This window comes from Phalacrocorax aristotelis, chromosome 3 (genome assembly GCF_949628215.1).
Source record: "Phalacrocorax aristotelis chromosome 3, bGulAri2.1, whole genome shotgun sequence".
Classification (NCBI taxonomy): domain Eukaryota; kingdom Metazoa; phylum Chordata; class Aves; order Suliformes; family Phalacrocoracidae; genus Phalacrocorax; species Phalacrocorax aristotelis.
In genome coordinates this window covers 67,698,326-67,723,810 of record NC_134278.1, presented here as the reverse complement: position 1 = coordinate 67,723,810, position 25,485 = coordinate 67,698,326, and the positions used below count along the sequence as shown (strand labels likewise).

Sequence of the window (25,485 nt, the reverse complement as noted above, 5' to 3'; positions counted from 1 at the left end):
TTTGCATTTCCTCCTACAAAAAGTGTCCATGTTGCCTTACTGAGCTGTAAAATAGCACATATGGTCAGTGGCTTAAATGAGACTTCAGTAGTACCAGTATGGAAGAAGAAGGAACAGACACAGCGTGTCCCTACTCTCTCTGGTCTCCACTCCTCGTAAAGTGCCAGCATGACTGTCCTTAGGTAGGTGTATACCTACCCATTTTGACTACTAGGTGTTGCACTACCTGGAGAGGAGCTGGAATAAAGAATGAGCCAATGTCTGGAACATATTTCTTTGAAAGCTTGCAAATGCATCTGTGCTCTGGCATATGAGTAAACCAATGTGATAATTGTCAAGAGCTGTGAGTGTTGGCTGGGTGAATTCTGGTAAATTTTCTGTAAGGACTGTGGAGATGAAGGTGCTCTTCGTGTTCACATTATGCACTTTGAAATATCTACAAAAACTTGGAAATTAGGAAGCTGATCAAAAGAACCAAGAATATGCGTAGCAAGTCAGAAGTGTCCTGCATCAGACTGCAGCTGTTGAGCGGATGCCTAGGTGTAAGCTGTTAAGAACAGCACAAGCATGTGTGATACTTTCTCGACCTGTGGGCTTTCCAATCCAGACCTGCTTTCTGTGTTTTGAGTGGGCCTCAGTGCGTCCTCTTCCATGAAACATTTGGCATCCACTTGAACCCTTTAGGCATACCAACATTTTATGTCCCATTTTTATAAAGCAGGATTTTCTTGGTAAGATTAGTATTTTTGCATCTCAAGGTAATATCCCGTACATGGTGTTTTTACCGGCTCATCTGTGGAACTGAAGGAGCCCTTGGTACAAATAGGAAAATGCACCTTAGTTCATTAGTTATTTTAGTACTAGTACAGATGTAATAGCTTTAAAGTGGTTTAAGTGCATGGATGCTGAGGTGTTAAGACGTTGATTTAAGGAAAATCCTGTAGTTATAACTCTGCAAAATGTGTGCGGACATGTCCTGGTTTGAAATGCCTCTATTAATTGGCATTTTTCAAAGTGAACTTAAAATCATATTTGTCTGTGAGACTTCTGTGTGGTGATCTCTGTGACAGAGATCTGATCTGTTCCTATTTATGATTGTGATAATTTAATGGTCGATTTACCTTTTTTGCCTGTACAACCAGCTATTCCCACTTCCTAGGCTGATGCAGGGCTTTTGCTCTGCCTAACAGCATGTGGTGAGGCAAATTACGCGTCGTTTGCAGGTGCTATGCCCGGAGTGCTGTACAGCCAGTTCGTTCAAACTTGTAACATTTACAGTTACTTGCTTGCAGTTTGCATTACTTCTGTGAGTTTTTCCTCCCTTCCCCACCTCCTTTGTGAGTTAAATTAAGATGTGGATCTTTCAAACTTTACGGTAAAGGAATGATGTAATTATTTTTGTAGTGCCTTATTGGGAGAGATTGCAGTAATTCTTAAAGAAAATAGAGTTGTTATTAAATCCTTTTACTGGTTTAAAGTGAATTGTTTGCCTTGCTTTTTTAAGGGCTGCCAGGCATGTAGGCCCGGGGTACCTGGTCCCAGATTTCAGGCTGGGATTATGGAAAGGATTCTACCACCTTTTCTGCATCTCTTCATTAAAGTGGTGAAACAGAGCACCATGCAGGTGGTGAAAATAAGTTTTATTCCAAGCTGAAAGGCAACACTGTCATTAAAGTCTTATGCTTTCATTTCCTTCCATGGTGGTGCTCTTGCAGCTTCATTGGAAAACACCACCACCACCCCCCACCCCCAATCCTACAGCTTTCCCATATAAATTGTACAGCTTTCTGTGATCATACCTACTGGAGCAGCAGTAGAAAATCAACTACGTGATGGCTCAGCTCCGGCATAACTCAAAACAAAATGTTGGCTGTATATTGAAATATGGTGGATTTGTCTTTTTTTGAGCTATGCATTTAACAAGAATGAAGATAAAGGAGGGGTTCATTATGTAGGATTAATTCTTTGATATATATTTCCCTCAAGCTAACAGAACTTGAAATTGCCTGTTTCCAAGAGAAAGCAATTGGTCCTTTTAGTACTTTTTTTCCCCCTCTATTTTGTCTTTAACCTAATGATAACCACCAACTGGTTATGGAAGAGATGTCATTGCTTTTATGTGTATTTGTATTTAAGTGTCTAATAATAAACCTAAGTTCAGGTTTCTATTTCCCAAGCTTTGGTGGAGCTCAGACAAGAATGCAGAGCCTGAGCATGCACATCTAGCAGATCTGGAGTTCTGCCTTACTCCTTGTTAAGGGTGATCCCGCAGGGATGAAGTATATAGGGCGTAGAAAACTCATCAGTATCCTGTGCAGGTAACTGAGTTGTTACTGGTGTCGATCCCTTTAGGTTAAGCTGTCATTGCCCAAGACATGGTGTCTTGGATGTTTAAATTATTAATGAGTGAACTAAAAAAAAAAGTAACTTTTTCTCCCTCTAAGAAATGCTTTCTCTTGCTCTAGTCTTAGGATAATAGAAAACCCTAGCATACAAAGAATGGGCAAAATTCATACATTTGGGGGCACAGATGTGCATGCACGTACATATGTCTAATAATTCCTAGTAGTTATCCTTGCTCTATAAAGCAGCATTATTTTTGTTCTCTTACTGTTACATGTTTCAGAGTTTGGTTTAATTTTCTTTCTGGAGGAATGAATGAGGTCCGTTCCCTTCCCCCCCCACCTTTAGAAATACGACTAACAGCTAATTCTGTGCTTTCTCTTGCTTCCTGTAGGCTGGCACCGATGCGATTATATACACTGTCCAAACGGCATTTTGTTCTGGTCTTTGTAGTGTTCTTTCTTTGTTTTGGTTTGACAGTCTTCATAGGAATAGCAGGTAAGCATGTTGTCTTTTTAAAAGATTACAGTTCTTGTGTGCTTTGTCTAAACCTGTTGGTATTTACAGATGTATTTAAATGCTAATGAGCTTACTGCCCCTGAGATGTCTGAGGAAGCATTACTTTTGACACGGAGGGGGAAGTGTTTCTCCCATCTCATTTTTCCATAGGAGTACTACCTGCACTGATTTGGTATTTGCAACTGTTTTGCAGGGGAGAGTCAATGAAGTGAAACAAAACCAACTTCATTGTAACATAATGTTTCAGCAGGCTGCTACATTGATATTCGTCTTTGTATTTCAATCTGTAAAATGGTGGCGCTAATACTTGATTTCCTGTGAGGAAACCGACAACTGTTTGTAAAGCCTTCTAAATGTTTGGGTGATAAATGCTACAGACATATAAAATATTTTAGTAATGTAAAAATGCGAACTTCTGTTGTCAAACATGTATGAGCTTAGGCTTCTGGTTTCAAAGACCTTTGTGGGAGTCATGATGTGGTCTGGAAGGCTAAGCACGTAGTGCCTGGATACTTGTCCTGAGTATCAGAGACATTTACAGAAGTCTGGTCAACAGAGATGCAGAGTGTCATGAGACAGATGGAAAGCATGGGACCCCCCTGTATTTCATGCTAGAGAGCTTTTCCAGGTCCAAAACATACTTGAAAAAGAAGTCAGCATGCTATCACTGCAGTGTTAGCAAGCTTATACTCTGCTGTCAGGATAGCTTTGTCAACACAGAAGTTAAATGACAGGGAGAGGGAAAGGGAGGGACTTGTACTTATTTAGCAACCCACCCCGTCACTTAAGAATTATTTAAGGATGTTACCACCTCCCCCCACATTAATGCTTCTTTCCACATCACCCAGTGTGTTCTCCTGTGTCACTGACAACTCTTGACCTATCTGTAGGGTTGTGTCTACCTCTCCCCTGTCCTTTGCTTCCATCAGAATGAGATGGGCTGCCCAGGCCTGGGACTCATCCACTCATGCCTGCTTTGGGAAGAAGGGGAGTTAATTGGAGGCAGCTGTTTGGGCTTTTTGTGCCCATCCGTGCTTGTAGGCAGTGTATTCTTCATAATAGCATTAAATAATACAATTTGCCTGTGAAATAAAACCTTCTTTCCTGCTGTTTGATTTATTGTAGCAGCCTAAGTTCCAGACAGACTTTCCGTTCATAAAGGTTAACCACTGGTATTCCTGTGACTTGCCTTAGGATGCTGAAGGGCATTATCTGGCCACTAAAATACCATATAAATACATTTACAAAAATTCATTTTTTCTGAATGATAAAGGGAAAAAAACTGGAATTACTTAACTTACTGTCATTTGGCTTAAAAACTGAACCATGTTTGTAGTTGTGTATTTATACTGGCCAGTTGCAATAAATGCAAGAAAGTTGTTTTATGTGAGACTAGGCGAAAAGCGGTGCTCCTGGAAGAGAAAAACAAAACATTTCATTCTTAATTGGTAGCAGAGCCTGAAAGAGAGCAGTGTTAGTGTGTTGCATTGTGCCTGCATGCAGAGCAATCTGATGATGTGGTTGCCTTTAGTCCAGGGGACTTGGCTGCTGTAAGCAATGCTTGGTTATCTGTACCCTCTGGGGTCCCAGGACTCACCTGTGATCCCCTTCAGGAACTGGCATGGCAGGCTGTGGGATTCTTGTCCTTGTAAGATTGGTTTGCTGGATAGTTTTGTTGACAATGCGTGAACACAATTCATTATTATAACTTATCTTTAAAAGAATGCTGTTTACCTTGGGAGGAGACCCACTGGACACTTACTGTGGTGTTTTTTGTGGCTTCTGTTGCCAGCTCCTGTCTTCGACGAATAGAGGGAGGGGCACTAACAAGAGTGCTCCTTTATTAAAGGGTGAAGTCGAGCAAAATTCACCAAACCCACTATGTAAATGAAAAAGTGGGAGATATATCCATATTTTCTGTGCTACTTGAATATGCCTTTGCCCGTACTCAACATCTCTACCTGCAGTTTGGGAAGCCTAGCAGAAGTCATGTCCTCATCTGAGAAAACAAGACAGTTTAACCTGAGGTGGCTGTTGCTCTTCAGTTCTTGTAGCCCAAGATGGATGCAGACTTGTTTTTTTTGTTCCTCAAGTTACACTCCCTTTCTTTCACTTTTCCCAATGGGTCTATGTTATCTTTGGGGTGAGACAAGTGCAAGGACAATCCAAGGTGCAGAGCTCATTTTCTGCACCTGTGCAGTTTTCCTGTTCACCACCTCAGGGTGGTTCTTTGCTTTCCAATGTGATTCTGTTAACTGAGCAAAACTAAAAGAAAAATAATAGCAATGTAGTTTAATCACCATTTTTTAATAATATGACCACAGCATTGTTTTGATCAGTCGCTTTAAAAAGTTTTAAAATATTGCTTGCTAGAGGAGTAGCAGTTATAGCAGTAGAACATCATTATTTTTTCAGTTGTTGTTCTTAAAAACTGGGACTATGATCCCCCTGCCCCAATATTAGTTCATATCTTCTGGTAAAAAAAAAAACAGCTTTTTAAAAAGGCTCATTCTATTAGTTTTGTTATGACTTAATTACTGAAATATGATGACATCAGCTGTGAGCACTTATTGAAGTTGACTTACGCTTTTCAAAACCGAAAAGCTTTCCAAAAATCTGCCATGTTTATAGGTACTTGAGAACTGAAAAGTTCAGTGATGCAGAACTGACTTTATAGTGGGTGGCTGTTAGTGAAGTTGAACTGTAATTCTAATATGAAGCTTTGAGTGTGATGGGTGGGATTCTTAATTTTTCCATTTAAAGTCTGGAAGATGGTTAATATTGCAGTTAGAGTGGTTATAGAAGCCCAAGCAACACTGCATGTTTAGAACTGTTGTGACAGCTAACCTAAAATACTTCTTGCACAGAATGATCCCATGTTGCTCAGTTACAAGCTTCCTTCTTTTCCATTGTTTCTCTGTAGAAACTTTGAAGTCCACAGTCTTTGTGAAAGCTGCTTTTCTTACATGACTTTTTTAATACTAAGTTTGTGGCTGAAATAGCATGTTTTGAGGATTAATAAATTACATTAATTGCCAGACCGAATACATAAGGGAGGAGACCATTTGGACAGAGAAATCTTACTGTGATTGGGAAGCCTCTGGAGTGACCCAAATACACACATATATGTCCTGCCTATGTCCCTACCTGCTATACTTCTCCTCTGTGTTTGTTCACACCCTGGTATATAGATACAGGCCTTTTCCTACTCTTCCCTTTCATTTTTCTGGTTTAGTCCTTTTTTGTAGATATATATATATGCATGCATGAGTACATACTTTTGTGTATGTACATGCAGGCATGCATTCCTCTTCTCCCCAGTACCATGTGTTCTTGCATACCTAAGTAGGCTAAGGGGAAACCTTACTGCTGACTACAACTACATGGATTGCTTAATTTATAATTTACTTCCTATTTAATCATGCCTAGAAATACTATGGCAGAGGGGCTTAAAGGAACATTCAGGCCAAGTTTATTAATGATATTGAAATGCCTAAGTGATTTACCCTTCAGCTTAAACATCTGAAAAGTGGGATACTATTTACCTGCTTTGCAGGGACGTATTTTATACAGTCTTTTGAAATCCTATATTTATGTTATTACTTATCAGTAATACACATAATTCAATAATGTTTTCTTTCTTCCTTCTTATATATTGTGTAGGCCCTAATGTGATTGAAACCTCTGTAGCAAGGACCGAGTTGAATAACAGCTTAAAGGTAAGAGCTAATAAGTATTGTTGGATTACATGTATGGCTTTATTTGATGTCAGTAATGTTAAACATTCCACTCCTTCTGCCCGATTATTTTAAGCATTTACATTTTTACTGGAAAACTTTACGGCCATGTGGTGCTTTCCAGTTTGAAATTGAACATGCAATATTGAACTACCATTGTGTTATGTCATGAGCGGCTCAGCAGCAATTTCTAGTCTCTTAATTTTGTGAGCAGGTAAGATGGAGAATTCTATGATGTTTCTGCCCAGTAATTTCTGATAAAGTAACACTTGAGTGTTGATAGGATTCCCTGGTGAGTTTATGTTGGAGATTCCTGTAGGGGGTCCAGAAATAGAAGTTGAGAACACAAACTGAAAAACAATGCTCTCTGTAGCAACTAATGCCATCCCTCTTGTGATCTTCCTTTCTATCAGCTGGGAAGGAATATTTCTTTTTCATGTTAACTGTTCACTGTCACATGACCAAGACATGGGATCTGGCTTCCTAACATGACCTGTCACATTCATTTTCTTGAAAGCTTTCATATTTTGGTTCTCAGTTCTTGCATATTTATTTCTGTCTAGCTCTTCGCTGTCAACAAAATATTCAGTAATTTTTGTGAAAGTGCTAAAAAGTATTTGTTCTTTTGATTTTTTTTTCTAAAGTAAGTTTTCTTTAAATATACTGGAATGTTTATTTTTTTTGGTCTATTAGTGACCTATATATTGTTTGGATTGGTACTGTGTTTTGGGTGGATTTTTTTTAAACATACTTTTATATCAAATAAGAGAAGTCTTTCGTGCATGTAGGTTTTATCTGTTAATGATATTTTCCATGCTTTTGAAATGAGTGTGGGATTTTTAGAAAACCTAGTGGAAAAACAGTTGTTTTCATAATTATAGTTGAACATGTTTAAAACTGTGTAGCAGATGGGGGATCACAAACCTGACTTTTGACATAAAGTGTTAGAAATGCCTTTTTATTTTTAGGCTAGGTCTCAGGACTTTGTTTTTCTTATCTGAACCTTTTGTTTTATTGCTGCTGCTTCTATGTGCTTTAAGTAGTCATATCTTTCCTTACTTCAGTGCTGTGCAACATACATGTGCTGTTTAAGCTACTTCTCTGGAAGACTTATATTTGAACTGCTTATCATACTGTCCGCAGAGTAGCACATATTAAATCTATTCCCAAAAATACTGTCATAAACATAATTAACATGCCTTTCATCACTGTAACTACAGCTATATCATGTAACAGAATAATGGCTGATGCTAACCTTGTGGGGTTTTTTACAGCTGAAGCCATTTAATTTAAGTTCACCACCACTGTCTACTTACAATCAGCAGCTGTGGCTGACCTGCGTAGTTGAGTTGGAGGAGCATGATGGTGAGACACTTACCTAATTCTCAGGAAACTGCTATAGCAACCTGTATATTATATATTGTATCTTTAATTTCATCTGTCACGTACATGATCCTGTTGCCTTCTGCTATGGTTGGTGGGTTTTTCCTCTGATACAGTTTCTCCCCCTCCACCTCTTGCCTCCAGTAAAGTCATGGACAGCACTGATCTTGAGATCTGGAAGCAGCAGGTATATGGGATGAGTTGGTTGTTATTTCTGTGAAAGCAGTAGTATCTAGAGAATCTGTGTCTTTCTTCCTTCATTTTGGGGGGAATTAGATATGTAGATTGTAGTTATATTATTTTTTCAATAAAACTTCCCTGTAAATATGTGAGAAATACTGAATTACTAATTGTTAAGCTGTCAAGATGCAGCACACAGCATTTGTGACTTATTGCCTAAGTACATAAATAAAAAGTTTTGTGGGTTTTTTTATTACTATGCTGGACCCCTACTCCAGTAAAGTATAACTGAATAACTTTGAGTAATCTTTGGATATCTTATGTTTTAAACTATATTTGGAGCTCTATTTGAGATTTCGTTTCTGCATGTAGCAATAGTTTAATGTTTTCTCTTTTTAATTACAGTATCCCTCAAAAAGAATGTTACTATGACTGTCAAAGTACTTGGAGTGGTGAAGGATGGAAGCACACCATATGTTAATAATCAAGTTCACAATCGGATGAGATTACTCAGTTGTGCACAAGTATGTGCCTACTTAAACAAAACTCTGATGCAGTACATTTTCTTTACATCTGTGTGCATGTTATTTTGTATTGCAATTGATAAGAATATATCTGTTAAGCACGTCTCAGGAAAGAATCTGGTGTATGGTTTTATTTGTAATTGCAACCTAGCTAGTAATGCCGAGCAAGATACCTACCTATCCATCTTTTTCTGTTTCCTGCTATGACTTCAGTCTATTATCCCTTAAAGGCCCCTCTTTCTTGTTAGAGTAGCTCTCTGCCAGCAAACAGTGTGTGCTGCTTAGTCACCTAAACAGATTTAGCAGTACTGAAGAAAGGAATATCACAGAAGATTGGCCATAGAGCTCCAGAGGAGAGAAAAATTCTCCAACACCTAACAGAGAGTCTGGTTGAAATCAGCTGGCATCTGTGTTCTGAAAAAGCCACCTGTGAAGAAATGTTTAAGGTTTTGAGTTTCTAGTATCATTTTCACTGAAATTTTTAAGCTTAGAGACAACCAGAAGAGCTTCTCCAAATATAAGCCCTTTAGGAAGGGCATAGCTGAAGTTTTTTATGATAAGCATATAGAGTAAATCAAATGTTTCCTTTTCATATATGAATTCTGCAGAAATTAATGAACAGTGTTCCATTAGATTTAATTACACACAGCCAAGACAGCAATGTGCTTGGGTTTTCTCTTTCTTCCTGTTAACTTTTAGAAATGAGTTAGTACAAGAGAGCCCCATCTCACAATCCAATGACCTAGAGCATGACTGACAGTTATTCAGATCCTTCCTGGTGCTGCAAGCAGTTGCTTTCACCAGCTTAAGTGAAAAGCTAGCCTTGTTTATTGGTTCAACCTCTGATCCCACTGACTGAATAAGTTTCTTCTGCTTTGTCTGGTATCTTTCAAGAAATTCTTACCCTTCAAGAAAGTCTTACTCTGACTGACTAGGATTGGTAAGGCATATGATAAATGTATCTATATCTGACCATTGAGAAACACATTCTTTAACCTATACTAACAGTGCATATTCTAGAATAAATTGAAGGCTTTTACGTACTGTTCGTTACTGTATGTGTTCACAGAAATGCAGTGAAATAATTGTTGCTCACCTTGGCTACCTGAACTACACACAGTACAACATATTTGTTAGCTTTGAAGATCTAAATAAATTAACGTACGCCATCCGTAATATTACTTTCACAGTAAGTACGAAGTTTTATACTAGCAAAAGAAATATCTTTAATTACTAAAGCTGTAGAAGTCCGCTTTAACTGTAATAATAAGTTATCTCATTTTTGAAGATAACCATAAAGATGTGTCATAATTAATTTTTCTGTTACTACTGATGTTAGAACTATTATAGCATTTGCTGTTAATAGGAGTCTAGACCAATTTTTTTAACTCCATAAGGCAAGATTTTTCTTTCAGAACTGCTAATGCTGTTTTTTGGAACAGACAAATTTAGTCTAATTCCTGGGAGATATTTTTAACAGTAGGTGAACTACACTAGAACATCCAGTTTTCTGCATTTGCTTATAAACGTGTTGCCTTTCTAAAGCATGGTGTCTTTTTCAGCCTTTCTGGTAAGTGTGTCTGAATTAGCAAGATTTTTCCAGACGTTACAAAAGCATGGGCTAGAACGATTTAACAAACTCAAAAGAAAAATGAAGAATTATTTTTTTTTTTGCCTGGGCTTATAAGGAAGAGAAAAATGTTTATTCAGCTAAAATAAGCAGGCTAATAAAGTAATTCACTAAAATAAACTCTAGTGAAATAACTGGCTCAGTTCATAGTGCTGAATATTGCTTATAAAACAGTTACATCATCAGTGCATGCTGATTGGCTCCAGAAAGAAATCTAGAAACGTTTGGACTGGGAGAAGATGGGACTAAACCAAATTTATAATACAGGTTACTATGGTATATTCTACCTGTATGCAACATTCGGTATGTCAGAGCAGGTAGCAAGCAAAAATCTAACTGTAAAGGAAAAGTGGTTTTTATATAATAAACAAACTTCCTGAATATTAGTATTTGTAATATTCTAGTGCATAAAGCACATCTTTAAAAATAAGTTCTAAGGGGAAAAAACCACCCAACTTCACAAACCCTTTGCTTAGTTTCAGCCTTCAAACATGACAGTGCGTTGGGTATTTATAGTTGTACAGTTTATTATCTTGCTTTGCAGGCTGCCTTTAAGGCGGACCTGTGTGCAAAACCAAAAAAACCCAAACCCAAAGCCCTGCTTTCTCACAGCAACTAAAATTGTCAGTTTATTTCATTATTACAAAGGTTTATAGTGATGCCAGTTGAAATCATAGATAACCTTTTGTATAATGGGATTCTCTATGTATAATTTTCATTCTACATTTACGGTTTAAAAAGACGTGACAGAGGTTGATAGATTTCACAGAATCACAGGTTGGAAGGGACATCAGGGATCATCTAGTCCAACATTGAAAGGTAAAGCTTCTTGTTCAGGAGGGCAGAGCATATGTTGTACCAGACAGTTTACGTTTCAAAAGAGAAGCATGCCAGGTAGGAGATAAATTGTCAGTAGAGCAGAGTTTATGCAAACTGATGTGTTATAATTAATACTTGTGCCCTTCTAATAATTAGAGGAGGAGAAGAAGGAGCTTTTCCTCCTTAACCTATGAAAAAAAATCCCTTACTTGATTTTCTTTTTTGCACTTCTGAAACAAGAGAATAAGCTTTAAGAAAACAAACCCATTACAGGAAGCATGCCTGAACCTTGCCAACCTCTTCATAATCAATTTATGCATCTGACCCTGGTAATAAAGAAGAACTTACTGGGTTTACTCAATTGTTAGCATTCAAACTTTGAATGAAAGTGCAACTGAAATCAATGAAGAACATCCTTTTTGTCCTGAGAAGTGCTTTAACATATGACAGCACACTGAGTATGTTAAAAGTGGCAGGGTAAAAGATAAGCAAGGATATTGGCTGCTTTGGTTATCTTTTCATCAGATGGTTTGTGGGTATGAATTTTTCTTTGTCTTTCCATGGTGACATGGTGGAATTCGGTTATACCTTCACATTTTGAAAAGCCAGAGAATTTTCAGTATCTGCAGAAAGTGCTAATTATTGATGTGGTATGTACGCTGTCAAAATACTGTTCATTGGGCTGGTTTTCTTCTGCTTTCTTGTAGTGGAAGACCTACAATCCAACTTTTTCACAAGTGGAAATATGGTTCCGATTTGTCTTTGTAGTTCTTACTTTTATGGTCACGGTAAGATTTTGTTTCAGTTTTTCTAGAGTATATTACGTAGGCAGCTGGTAACACTGCTCTGTAGTGCTTTGTTTAGCCACTTAACCCTAGGCAGCAGAGTAGGGATATCACTGAAAGGGTGTAAAAAAATGTTTTGAAACTACGTATGTAGTTGCTGCCTTTATGATTTACAAGTGACATTGAAGGGACATTAAGAAAATAGGTTAAATGGGAAAACTTGTTTTTCTAAACTCTGATTTTTAATTGAACAGAAAGATTTTTACTTAAACAAACGAATTTGAAATTAAATGCTAGAAAAAAAAAATTTTTGCAGTGCAGGTAGGCTCAGACATTGGAATAGGATGCCCAGAGTGTGGGATCTCCATCTCTGAAAACGAGCAAAACTCAGTTAAATATGACCTTGATCAAACTTTAAAGTTATTGTTGCCTTGAGTGTGAGGGTGGGCCAGGTTGACCTCCAGAGGTCCCTTACAACCTAAATTATGCTACAATTTAGATTATGTCTCCCCTCCAACCTGGTTTGACCTCTGAAAAAGAAGTGTTTGGGGGAAAAAAACCAACATAAAATCTAAAATGCAGAATTTTCAGAGTAAAGACACTAAAGCACTGAACACTTGCATAGCATTTTTCTCAGGTAGCTGATGTCACTCAGCAGGTAACTGAGAATGTGATATGGAAACTGTTGTTTTAAAAAGTGAGTTTGAGTGGAAGTTGTTGGTAGTGTGTGACCAGTAATCAGGCAACATTTTTTCATACGCTGTTGATTTGGGCAGTACTAGCTGGTTTCCTTCTCAGTTGGCTTGAGAAATTAAGTAATTTGCATTGGGGTAAGCCAGCAAACTTGAAGCAGAAGTAGAAGCTAGGAGATATGGCTCCTGTTTTACAACGTTCTCGGTGGCAAAGACCTCGTGAAGTAGCCTATGCAACATGCTGCGTAATCTGTTTACTCCAATAAAACCATTAAGGCTGTATTTCTTCCTCACAAATGTTTGTTGTTGATGTTTTATAGTGTCTGTTTGCACATTCTCTGCGGAAATTCTCCATGAGAGACTGGGGTATTGAACAGAAATGGATGTCCATCCTCCTTCCCCTCCTGCTACTTTACAATGGTATCTGGAATTTTTAGAAAAGCCCTTTTTTTTAAAAAAAAAAAAAAAAAGAGAGACAGAAGGCAAAATGGAATTTGGCCTTGAACTTACAAGCAGCAGTTTATAAGGCTTTAGAAAACTAATTAAAAAAAACCCCAAACCAACCCTTTTTAGGTCTATCAAATCCAAGGGCATAATGAGTCGGTAGATTGAATAGATTGAATTCTTTCAGTCATGTGAACATCAACTCTATTTGTTTAAGGCTCTGATTAGAACAGGTGGCTGCAACCATACTGAACCTTTCATGTAAATGCAATTTCTATGTTTGTTTGCTAAGTCTTACTTCATTTTTTAGATACTTACACTTCAGTTAAAAAAGGAGGCTACTTTTAGTCCAGCAATCAGCATTAAATTCTAGCACTCTTTAGCAGTACCAGAAGAACATTTGCCTTTCAGTCATTCTATGATTATTTTTTTAGGTCATCACAAAGAACAGTGGTTTAGTATAAAGTCTAATAAAACCTGAAATCTTCTAGAAATGTTGGCAACCATTTCAGATTATTTCTACAGCACAGAGGATTGCTGCTGGAGGCACCAGTTTCTTTGTAAATGACTTTAAGATACAGCAAACTTTAATTTCATTTACTGGTGTAATTTGAAAAATCTAGGGTTTTTCGTTCCTCTGAAGATATATTCTGCTTTACTTTTCATAATGGAAAAGACTCTGCTTTTTCCCCTCTGTTTAACTTTTTTTCCTTATTTTGTTACAGATCCATTTTTTCCCCTTTCTTTTCTGGTGAACAGCTGGTTTCCTGGAATGCTGGATGATCTATTCCAGTCATTGTTTCTGTGTGCATTGTTGTTGTTCTGGCTTTGTGTCTACCATGGTATAAGAGTACAGGTAAGGGTGCAACATTATCTACTACTTATTGAGAAGACAGTACTTGTTTTTTCAGTCCTCTCAAAAGATGACAAAAATGAAACCTTTTTTTTTTAAAAAAAAAAAAAAAAAAGAGAATTTATATTCTTAAAGTACAATGTGATACATAAAGCTTTGGAATGAAAATGATTTGTAGTAAAGTAGATTGTCTTGAGGTTACTATGGCTAAATGAGACAGATAGGATAGTCCACTCTGAACTATTGCAAGACAGTCTTCAGAATTATGATTCCATTAAACTTTGTTCTTCCTTGAAGGGTTTTGTTTTGTATAAGGTGGTTGATTGGTTTTTAAACCACTTTAAAATACTCTGTAAGATAAATATGAATTCTGGAGCATACTCCTATAGTTGCAGTATCAGTGAAATATGTGGGACCTTATAAGTAGGATGCTCCAAATCTACTGCATCTTATAACAGTAATAATCATACAATTTTATGTCTTCTGTAATCACCTGTGCAGGTTAAAAATACAAAAGATGAGTCTCTCAATCTAGTTTGTACTGAATGAAACTAAGATGGTAGTTATTTCTGTCAAGAATGACTGAAATCTCAAATGTGGGTTCATTCCTTCACCACAGTATTGTTTTCTCAACAGGGGGAAAGGAAGTGCTTAACTTTCTATCTGCCCAAATTCTTTATTGTTGGACTATTGTGGCTGGCCTCTGTTACGTTGGGAATATGGCAAACGTAAGTAATTTAAAACTTAGTGAAAAAGTAACAAGCTGAGAGTGTTCAAGAATGAGAAGATTGTTTATAATTAGTTCTATCTGTTTTTTAATGCTCTGGTTGTGCTATAGGAATGGAGTTCAAATTCTTATATCTTTCTGTTTTGCAAATTGTGACCAGTTAGAAAACAGAATTCCCCATGGACGATCTAGTAGTACATAATTTTATAAATCCCAGTGAGATCTAGAAATCACTACTTTGTCAATATGTTATGGCTCCCTACAATACTTCTAGCACTATGTCCTGATTAGCTTTTAGTATTTGAAGCAACAGTTTCTCTGTAGTTAACTATTACACAGTTTGACCAAACTTTCTCAACTATTAAACCTGCACAATTGGTCTTGACACCTCTTAGTCAAGCTCTGCTATCTCTCCTCAAAAATCAGTTCTTTTGCTTAGTTTAGTGTTTCTCTCTTTTGTTCCAATTTGTTGTGTTAACATAAAGGTGTCACTATTCCCCACCCAGAAAACTCTCTCAGTTTTGGTATGTTTGTAGTTTCTAAACTGTTTAATCTCAAATGTTTGCCTCTTATTTTATTTCTCAGAAGGAAGATACCTTCTAACCTTCTCTGGGCCTTTGTACACTGTTGAAAGCAGTGCAGTTCCAGGAAATGCTCGTGCTAATGCCCTATCAGCAGAATTGCTATGAGGGCTTATACCACAGTTATTTCTTAAGTGTAATTCTTATCAACAGGGATAAAATTTAAACACTAAATCCTGAAAGCTTGTAGGAATTTACAGGATTATGCATTTTCTAAAAAATAAGTGGGGAGATTAGACATCCTCACAACTGAAATCCTTCGTATTCCTTGAAAACTTGGTTTGGGAAGATGGAGGATGTCATGCAATGCAAATTGTCATGACTCTATTGGAATCAATGGCATTGCACCAATTTATACAGCTAAAACCTTCAGTTGTAAGCTCTGTATAGTAACTTTAAACCCTTTCTTTGCTAGTGGGTTTCTTGGTCAGTATGGCTTTTTGACCTTGTCTTTTGTAATGGTGTAAGTACCACTTTCTCCTTTTGAAACTTTTCTAGGGTTAATGAAGTACGTGATCCTACATATCAATACAGGGTTGACACAGGTAATTTCCAGGTAAGTCAGAAATGTTTTCTTGCTATTAAATTGTCAGGTGGAGTTAGGCAATACAAGGAGGTCGGGTTTGTTCTCCTATTAAAATCTAGAATGCAATTTAGAAAATAGCAAATGCTGGTCAGATGATCTTATTCTGACTAGGGTACTTTTAAATTTGCTTTAGCTCATGCATAGGCCATATTGAGCTCCACCCAATGAGAAGAGTAAACTGCCTTGCAAATCTGGAGACTCTACACCACAAGTTTAGTTGCAGGCCCACAGAAATATTTTTAACTCTCTTATTAAGTCAGTTTTGTATATCTTTACTCCTGCCAAGATCCTCTGCCCTAGTAAATTTCAGACTTCCTTGTTTAAAGGACGATCTGATGTATACAGGTCCTTGTATTGTTCTCATGAGCTGTGTTTTTAGAAAATCATTGAGATTCAGCTCACTGTGAATTCAGTGAACAAAATGATGACTTCTCTTAATTTCTTCACATTCCCCCCAAACCTACCCTGATGATTAGCCATCCTCGTTTTGTACTTCCTTTCATAAGCCTACTTTCCCTAAATAAATGGACCGTTCTGTGTTGTGCTTTGGGAAATAACGATTTCTGTTGAGGGAAGAAGGAATAGGCCAAATCTTGTTTAATAATAAAATGTAACACTCTTATAGGGAATGAAAATCTTCTTCCTTGTGGTGGCAACCGCATACGTTCTCTACCTTTTGTTCCTGATAGTGAGGGCATGCTCAGAACTTCATAACATGCCTTATGTTGGTAAGGAATATTTCTTTGGATTCTTCCCCAAACAAACTTGCTTCTCCTAGATGTAGGTTTAGATTCACTAATAACAACTTTTTCCAATCTTTTTCAGATCTCAGGTTAAAATTCTTGACTGCGTTAACCTTTGTAGTGCTTGTCATTAGGTAAGGGGTTTCAAAGTAGCTTTCTCAGTACTGTAACTTTTACAACCTTTTTTCCAGGGCTTTGAATACATTTTGTTGATAATAAAATTGTCAATGAAACTGAGGAATGTCTTTTTATATGATTGTTATGGCACGCATTTCTTAATTTTTTAATCCTTCTTGAAGGCTTTTGGAGCCAGCTTTGTATTATTTCTGTTACCACAGCAATACACTGCAAGCTTTAGAGGTTCACTTAGCAATATTGAAAACATCTATGCTGAGTGGTCTGCGGTGCACCATTCACCTCTTTTGGAGCTTTGTAAGCTTCACTTAGTCAAAACAACAGTCTAGAATTAGTTTCTTAGAGTATTGTTAATATTCTATTTAGATATTTAATATCTAAACCCAGATATTGCTAATATCTGTCTCCCCCACTCCAAGCATTAAAATTACTCTTGACATTTGTATTGCCTGTAGTGGATGAAATCTGAGGGAAACAGACAGGGTGGGGGGGGTGTTTCTGCTTTCTCAATTGACTGATGACTTTTAATCACAAAAGAATCATTCTTAATTTAGAACTATGAAAGAAAATGTGTCTTAAAATAAATGGTCTGCTTGTTAACATGATTATTTTCTCATATACTCCTCTATCAATCTACCATTTAAATTTTGTGGTTTAAAGACACAGTACACCTATATGCTTTAACTTTTTCCCACAGCATTGTAATACTCTACCTACGCTTTGGAGCACAAGTTCTACAGAACAACTTCGTTGCTGAGCTGTCGACTCATTATCAGAATTATATCCTTGTGTTTTCATACTGTCCAACTAGGACCATTAATCTGTTTTCATGTAGAAGCTACTTAAAAATGATGTATCTGAGGTCTGACACCTTTGACTTCTAGGTAGGCTTTAGAAGTTCAGTCCATTTTGATCAAGGTTTCATGTCAGCATTTTGTAATGGCTCTTTGTAAAGATTATGAGCTGAGACAGTTTCAGTGTAATTTGTTTACATCACAGCTGCATTTGATACTCTTTGAAAGGAATGAAGGCCTAGATATGCATTCAAGTAACTTTAACATGTTATTGTGACAAATCTGGCTATATTTGCTGCAATAATTCAGTTTGCTGTATACCTATCAGTTGGCATGGGGCATACCAAAATATTTGAGAAATTATTAGTTTAGAAGTCACTGAAAATGCATTTGTGTATTGGTCCAAGTCTACATGTGGAAGAGGTCATAGCAGAGAATTTAAGTGACTTGAGAGAGACTATTTCTGATGTCTGTTGGCAACAGCATTACAGACTCTGTTTCTGGACCAGAACCATGAGATCCTAGTTCATTCTACTTTCTGAAAGTGCCTGTGTGATTGCAACTGCTCCGGTTACTGATGAGCTTAGATATGTGTTGGGAGCTAGTAGAAAACAAAATTTAAAGCCTTTAGTATTTTCCCAAAATGATGGCAAGAAGCCATCTCCGAGTTCAATCTACAGATAGTCCTTTCTCCTTCTTTCTCCTCCTTTCTCAATCACTGTGCCAAGGAAGAACTTTTTGAAAAATAAGCAAAACAAAACAAAACACCTTACCTGAACACCCCCTTAGTCAGCTTTCTTTTAGTATTGAAGGCAGAACTATTCAATTCACCATGCACTCCACCACTCAGGAGTAGATCTTATCTCAGCAAATGTTACTTGTGTTAAAGCTTTGTCTTTGGTGGGAGCTGTACCCCGAAATAGCTGGAGTACATTAGTTGTCATTGAATTTAAAACATGCAGTTTTGTTCAGCCATTCGTGCTCTCAAACTTTAATGAGGCATGGGAAATAATGCTTTCCGTTGAAACAGCTGATGTACAGTTTGGATCTTGTTTCCAAAGTTAATATGTATGGAGCTATATTGAGCAATATCCTTGACTCTTACTACCAGCAGAATTCTTATCATTTTATGGTTTACTGAACTTTTATCTCTACACATTAGCCTTCGTGTATTCCCCCTCAAAGAATGCGCTATATGGTAAGTGTAAGCAATTGTCTGGTAAACTTGTCGTAACATCTTCATATTTTGGTTGTCGCATTACCTTTTCAATTTGTTTTGAGTTAACATAAGCAGAAACTGCACTGCTCCTGAACAAATTAGTATTGGAGATATGAAGAAACCCATAAAATGTACACAACTGATTAGCTAGACTTAAATTCTTATGCACTTAGAGCAAGCTTATAGTCAATATGCTGTTTGTGTATAATGCACTAACTTTTGCACTGACTCAAACTACAGGCAATACTTAAGGAGCAACAGTACTTCATTTGTACTTTGTATTAACAATAAGGTTAATATAGTGGCGTGCTGGCAAACTGGACTCTGAAAGAGGTAACACACTATTGGAAAAGTAGGAGTGAAGCTGAGTTAGAGTAACATGGGAGGAATTTTGGGGAACCTGCTTTGGGGAGAGCCCATGTAAAGGGAGATAAAGGATGGAATTGGTGGAACTTCTGGCTTTGCATCCCTATGTAGAGGGTGTATCTGACTCACATGATAATTAGAAAGCACTATCCCTCTCTAACAGATAAAGATTCTATAAAATAAGTATTTATACTGAGTGCATTCTCTGCTTTAAGCATTGAGTTTAAAATGTAGAACAATAGAACAGCCTGGGTTGGAAGGGAGCGGGAAAGATCATCTGGTGCTTTTCCTTTCATGGGAAAGGGAGCCTAGATGACATTAGCTAGCACCCTCTCCAATCGCATCTTGCATGCTGAGATGTATGCAGGGGGAAAGCACTAAATAGTGGGGCTCATCCTTTCTCTAAACTTTTTAGAGTAGGTGTGGATGGAACTGTTACAGAAAAATGCTGCTATTCCATTAAGAAAGGCAAGAGAAATGGCCGGGTGAGGATAACGTTGAAAACTTGCTCTTAGGTTGGAAGAAGTATTAGTTTACAGAAGGCAGAAAGTAAAAGCCTGCTGGGAAAAAGATTGTTTATAGCAAATTGCTGGATTGAATTTGACTTGCATATAATTATGAACTGTAGCTCAGCAGTACAGATTATGCAAGAAATGAAGGCCTTAAAACAGGGTAGAGGGAGTTGTCATAAATAGCCAATGGAAAGTATGTGCTTCCTTTCATCTCACCATAAAGGTACAACAACTCCTTCCTTCATCTATTACAAGGATGAAAAATAACTGGCTAATCATTGACGTGTGTGCAAGGGTTTACAACTTTGGTCTACTTAATATTTGTAGCTTAGAAATGACCAAGAAGTTGAAGAAGTCTGCTTTTTAAATACATGTGAACTTTTGAATAATGATTAAGAATAACGAAGTCTGACTTAATTACTGTAATGTGCAGGTTGAAATAACATGACATAGGAAACTGCACAAGGGAGGAAATCTACTTATACAACATGGAGAATATCTATCTGAAAATATGATGAGATAGTTACGTCATCTCCTTAACTCTTAAGAATACCGTGATGTTGTGGCTGAAGGGTGAAGAATTTAAAGGGGAGAATTCCTCTTTGGTCTAGTTTTGTTGAGTTGTAGTCGTAACTGTCTTGGAAGTTGTCAAGTCTCTTGCTCCAGTGTTGGATTAGAAGTGCAGCCACATTTCTATATGTAATGAGCTAAATTAACTCTTATATGTATTTTCCAGAATCACAGTTGAAAGATAATCCCGCTTTTTCTATGCTGAATGATTCAGATGATGATGTGATTTATGGGTAAGATTATAAAATACCTATGGAGAGTTACTTTTAATGTGGTTTTTTTGTAATGTTCTTTTCTGTATTCATTAAATAAGTGCAGGCTTTGTAGGTTGTAGTGAAAGTATTCTGCCTAAAGAACAGAAACATAACCTTATTCTGAAACAGAAATGCAATAAGAATGCATGTTAGTTTGGTTTTTTCTTTTCTTTTTGGTTTCTAAAAGGGATTGCCACGGCACTGATACAAACAGGTAAGTAAGTACTAGGACACTGGCAGGCCATGGAGATAAGGCAGCAAGAGATGTGAAAGGAATGCACTTCCTTTTAAACTGGGAAGGATTGTGCAGGAGTCAATTGGAGTTAGCAATGAGGCAGCTCATATGTAAATGCTTCAGGGAAGGAGAATGGCTCTTCTTAAGTGTCCATCGCTTACTGAAATAATAACAATCAAATCTAGCAAAACTTCCTGGACTTGCGTATTTATGTAATATGAGAATTCTGGTAGCACTTAAACCCTATCCCAACCAGGTGTCTCTGTGCCAGACACTGAACAAACTCATTATCTGCCCTTGAGGTCTTCACCTCTTACCGACGACACTGAAGTGGTTGGAACAGTGAGGATGGGGTTAATGCTGCAGTAAGCTGAACAAGTTTGCGCCTGTCTAGCTATAAGCATTGTCTGAGATAGCTTGCCTTTGTTTAGTTAGGTAAGTAGTGGCAGTACCAGCTTGCTTCTGTACTAACCCTTGTGAAGAGTGGCTTCTAATTACTGGAATAACACTATGCATCGTCCTATGGAGAGAAGTCATATATATTGTTCATATTCCCAACAAGGAAGGAAAATGGATACCAGCTTCTTACCCAAATAACAGTTTGATGCCTCAGTGTAGTTTAGAACTTTCCTGTTTATTTTGGACTTCTTATCTGAACACCATGTTCAGAATTTTTAACAAGTACCTGTTTCACAGGAGTGATTATGAAGAAATGCCACTTCAGAATGGCCAAGCTATTAGAGCCAAGTATAAAGAGGAATCGGACAGTGATTGATTTTGATGTAGACAGACTTGTCCAGCTGGAATTAAACCAATTTTGAAGTTTTCCTAGATGGACAACTTCCTTGGCTTCCTTACAGTCTGCTGTCATCTGAACACCGACGCCCAGGAAGAATATCCTGCTTCTCTTTCTGTTTACAAAGTTAAAACTGAAAAAAAGAATCCTTGAAAATATTGTGGAGAAAACTTAAGAAACCAAAATTTTTACATGTGTTATAAAATGCCTGGTAGCAGGATGTCTGTGGACTAAAATCTTTAACTCTGTTTCCATTCAGAAGCATCACTGATTATATGCTCGTTTTAAAATTGCTTGCTTGCTGCTTTGTTTCCTTTTTTTTTTTTGAGGCTTATGTACAGCGTACATTCATCTGTTGTGTTTGTGTTAGCTCCTTTGTATCTTGTCCACTGCTGTGTGAAGTGCCTCATTTCCTTTTCAATTTTCTACCTTAGTCTTTTGAGCTGGAGGCAGGGAATGAAGTGTTTTAGGGGTTTCTCTCTATTATTTTTTTTTAATGCAAGAAAACACAAGCTTTCCATTCTTCCTTTAAAGAAGCGATATAGGTTTGATTGTTTTTTAAACTTGGTTAAATGAATTTACCAGGTTTGTAAGTGTGAGATATGTGCAACTAGTCAAGTTCTAGTGAGCCAAAATAGCCTCAGTGGTGCAAAATTATTTGTACAATATATGTTTCATAACATGCTTTATCGTGGCAACAGAAGTATTTGTTTTGGGTTTTGCCTTGTTTTGTTTAAACAGCCCTTTCAAATGGAAATATTTAGGCAGCAACAAATCTCAGAAGGAAGCCAGTACTCTTCTTTCTAGGTGTTTTGTGTGCTGGAGGAGATTGTTACACTTACAGAGAATAAAGTATGAAAGTTTCACAGAGAATTACAATTTAAAATTTCCAACCATTTCATTTTTAGAAGCTTTTTCTACGCCAGAATTTTTCCTTAGTTGTATTAATAGATCCTGGGAACAGTCGTGGTTGCTCATTATTGAACGCGCATGGGAGTTAGCTTTTGAGCATGTTCTGTGCACAGTTCCAACTTCTTTGTCGTACCAGAGTTGCCACCTGTACTGATCGAAACTTTTACTAGCACATTTGTGATTATCTCTGTTCCAGTGTGTGCTGGAACAGAGTTACAGGGGAATTAAGTATTCCTAGTACAATGCTGCTGCTTCGCTGCTTAAAAGTTGGTTTTCTCCTACACCATTGTTCAGTTCTTTATTTAAGTGGATGCTGTTTGTTTGTAACTACTTTTGTTTCCATGTACTTGACCTGTCTGAAAGTATAATTTTTTTTTCACATGGATTCATAACTGTGATTTACTCTTGTAAAATTTCTCTGCCCTGCTGCTGTAGCAAGGACTCTCAAAAGCACTGTTAATGTATTAGCCAGAAAATGGTGCTGGCCGACACAAGGCAATTGTGCTCATCGTTGAACCAGTTTAAGCAGAAGAGTGCGATGAAGTCCCACCAGACTGGCTGAATCCTACTGGGGAAAAAGTAGGTTTGTTCTGCTTTCATGTAACGCGGGTCCTAGACCGTTCCCGTGGCACTAACCTCCCGGTAGCTGTTCAAGATGACGAAGGGGAGACTTCACAGGATAGCAATTTGCTTAGAGAGGACCAAAGGAACTGCTTCGTGTGGCTGCATCCTTACTGTCATAGAATAGTTCAGATTGAATCAGTGCTCTGCTAAAGACAGACAAGCGTGGTAAGATACTCTGCATGTGTGAGAGAGAAAACTTTCTAAAATTATGTAGACCTGTGAAATTTTGGAGGGTATTGAAATTTAGAACTTTCTGTACCAGGGAGCATTTATTTGTTAGAAGCCAAAGCACTGTTGTATGGCTAAAGCAAGGAAACTGCTGGCGCGAAGGGGAAGGGGAGGTTTTTTTTTCCTTTAATTTCTTAATTAATTGGTGTCAGTTTAGAAGAACATATTAAAAAAAAATTGAAGAGGTATTTCAAGTTAGTGGTGGGTTGTTTTTTTTAAGTGAACTGCAGTAGGCTGTACCTTCAGCACTTCCTTTTAGACTTTTTTTTAATCAAATAAGGGAGATGATCTTTGTATCCTAAAAGGGGAGAGCCCATCCCAGTTTTTACTGTTCCCCAGATGACTCTCTTGAGCTGTTTGAATTTGCAGAGTCAGACTTGGGAGCCAACACGGCATCCTTCGCATACCTCACATCCTTTCGACTTCTATTGGAGGATCAGTGGGTACAGGAATTAGGGATTAAAAAATCAGTATTTACATGATCTCTACAGATTCAGATCTTTTTGGCTCTGATATTGTTTAATTCTGTTCTAAATTGTTTTCAAGAGATGAAATGTTTGATTTGGCCAATGTGCAAAGTGTACTGATGGTTCTTATCCCAGTCCAAACTGGATGTTACAGTTAATCCTGAAATAGTGTCACACTTTGGGATTCTGTTAACTAAAGAAAATATTTTTAATCTAACTTTGAGATAATTTTTTTTCCTAAGCTGTTCTTGGCCCATTTCACTTGCCATTTTGTTTGCATTAACTTTTCTACATCACTACATTCAAAGTGGAAATAGGAAAGCTGAGAGTGGGAAATGTGTACTTAAAATAAGTATCTCACTATGAAAATAGTGAAAAAATAGTTTCCTTGTTAATTTTTACAGATTATATTTGAGCAATGTTTGTTTGCCATGCAAGAGAGTTTTGTATTTCCTCATTGCTATAGTGTAATGATAAGCTTGGATGAAGCACCGTCGCATCAAATTCAACATACAATGAAAAGGGAAAAGCAGTGAGGCAGATGAGGAAACAGTTTTGCTAGCAAGAAATCTCAATTTTACTCTTATTTGCATAATTGAAAAGCAGAGACAGTACTTGAGGAATATTATAACAGACTGTAAACAGCTTGGCCGTAGGTGGCATCAATACACCTTGAGTAAAGTGTTGTAACCTAAGGGTGAAACAAATGAGATCTGGGTAAGAAACTAGCCTGGCTTTACTTTCATTGCTGCTAAAGCAATTCGATATTTCCATCACTAGTGGAACTGTGTAAAATGAGAAAAGTATGCAAAAAGGCCCACAGCATACAGTGTTCCTGCTCTAAAGGAGATGCCGTCTGTGCACAACTTCCATGTACACTGTGATCGAGAAGGCCTTTTAAGAAATCAGGAATCACCAAGTGTGAGCCATTCATGGCAAACGGTTTCTGTAGTATTTGCTTTAAAAATACAGTTGGTTGGAAACATTCCTAGGACTGGCAAAGAATAAGGAGCATAAGGCTTAAGACCAGGAAGGAGCAGCGTGTGCAACAGACTCATGGCACTAACGCTGGGGAAAATGGGAGGAGTATTCCAGCCAGGAAAGGCTTCGATCCATTGTCTTTCTCTGAGCCAAAAGATGACTTGGTATCCAGTCACCTTATTTTTCCCCCATTTCCTTTTGCTTATGCCAGTAATAACCTTTGCATTACTGTAAAACTTTTTTTTAGAAGTTTGTAAATATGTAAAATGAAAATATGGGAAAACTGTGTACCAAAATGGTATAAAAATGTGTAAGATAAATGCTCTGTTTAATGAGAAGCTGTAATTAAATGCTGCTTTGAAAAAGTGTGCATGAGGCCATGTGTGAAATAGCCTATGTGTCTAAAAATTGTGTTAATGACAGCAAATTATCCATTTATTACATCAGAAAACTTTACGCTAATATAGAATATGAAGGAAAACTAGTATTTTACTTCAAGTATAAGTTGGGTTTTGAGTGTCTTGGAAGACTTCATGTGCATAATCATTGTTAAATATGTTCATAATAAAGTTTTGTATCTTTATATTGTTATCTTGGTTTTATTTTCCTTCTAGTGAATGGCTAAGTGTACTGTTTTCATAACTTACAAATGTATTTTCTTATGTATATTTAAACTTGGTTAATTGCATAAGGATGGGATCCAGAGGGTCTGTCAGCACAGGTTAACCAGGGAATTCAAACAGGTTTGAATTGGGTGGGGTTTTTTTTTTGCTTACCCTGCCTGGGCTTGAAGGTGGAAGGCCGGTTGCTATTTTTCCAAATACATACATTAGCCTGTTTCTGAAG

At 37.3% G+C, this 25,485-nt stretch overlaps 1 protein-coding gene across 5 annotated transcripts in view; it reads left to right on the top strand.

Moving 5' to 3' along the window:
* TMEM181 (transmembrane protein 181) overlaps nt 1-25,222 on the top strand; it is a 35,696-nt gene extending 10,474 nt beyond the window's left edge. For 4 of the 5 annotated variants that reach the window (XM_075087834.1, XM_075087839.1, XM_075087836.1 and 1 more), the window contains exons 2-17: nt 2,738-2,841; nt 6,526-6,581; nt 7,874-7,964; nt 8,568-8,686; nt 9,756-9,875; nt 11,843-11,923; nt 12,933-13,032; nt 13,782-13,912; nt 14,546-14,637; nt 15,716-15,773; nt 16,429-16,531; nt 16,629-16,680; nt 17,379-17,461; nt 18,584-18,673; nt 20,309-20,375; nt 21,328-25,222. In XM_075087834.1, the coding sequence (XP_074943935.1) occupies nt 2,738-2,841; nt 6,526-6,581; nt 7,874-7,964; nt 8,568-8,686; nt 9,756-9,875; nt 11,843-11,923; nt 12,933-13,032; nt 13,782-13,912; nt 14,546-14,637; nt 15,716-15,773; nt 16,429-16,531; nt 16,629-16,680; nt 17,379-17,461; nt 18,584-18,673; nt 20,309-20,375; nt 21,328-21,406 (1,426 nt within the window). In that variant the 3' untranslated portion in view covers nt 21,407-25,222. Of the gene's footprint in view, nt 1-2,204; nt 2,319-2,737; nt 2,842-6,525; nt 6,582-7,873; nt 7,965-8,567; nt 8,687-9,755; nt 9,876-11,842; nt 11,924-12,932; nt 13,033-13,781; nt 13,913-14,545; nt 14,638-15,715; nt 15,774-16,428; nt 16,532-16,628; nt 16,681-17,378; nt 17,462-18,583; nt 18,674-20,308; nt 20,376-21,327 lie in introns of those variants that run through there. The other variant, XM_075087835.1, reaches the window with a different exon arrangement.
* Nucleotides 25,223-25,485: the final 263 nt, after the last annotated feature.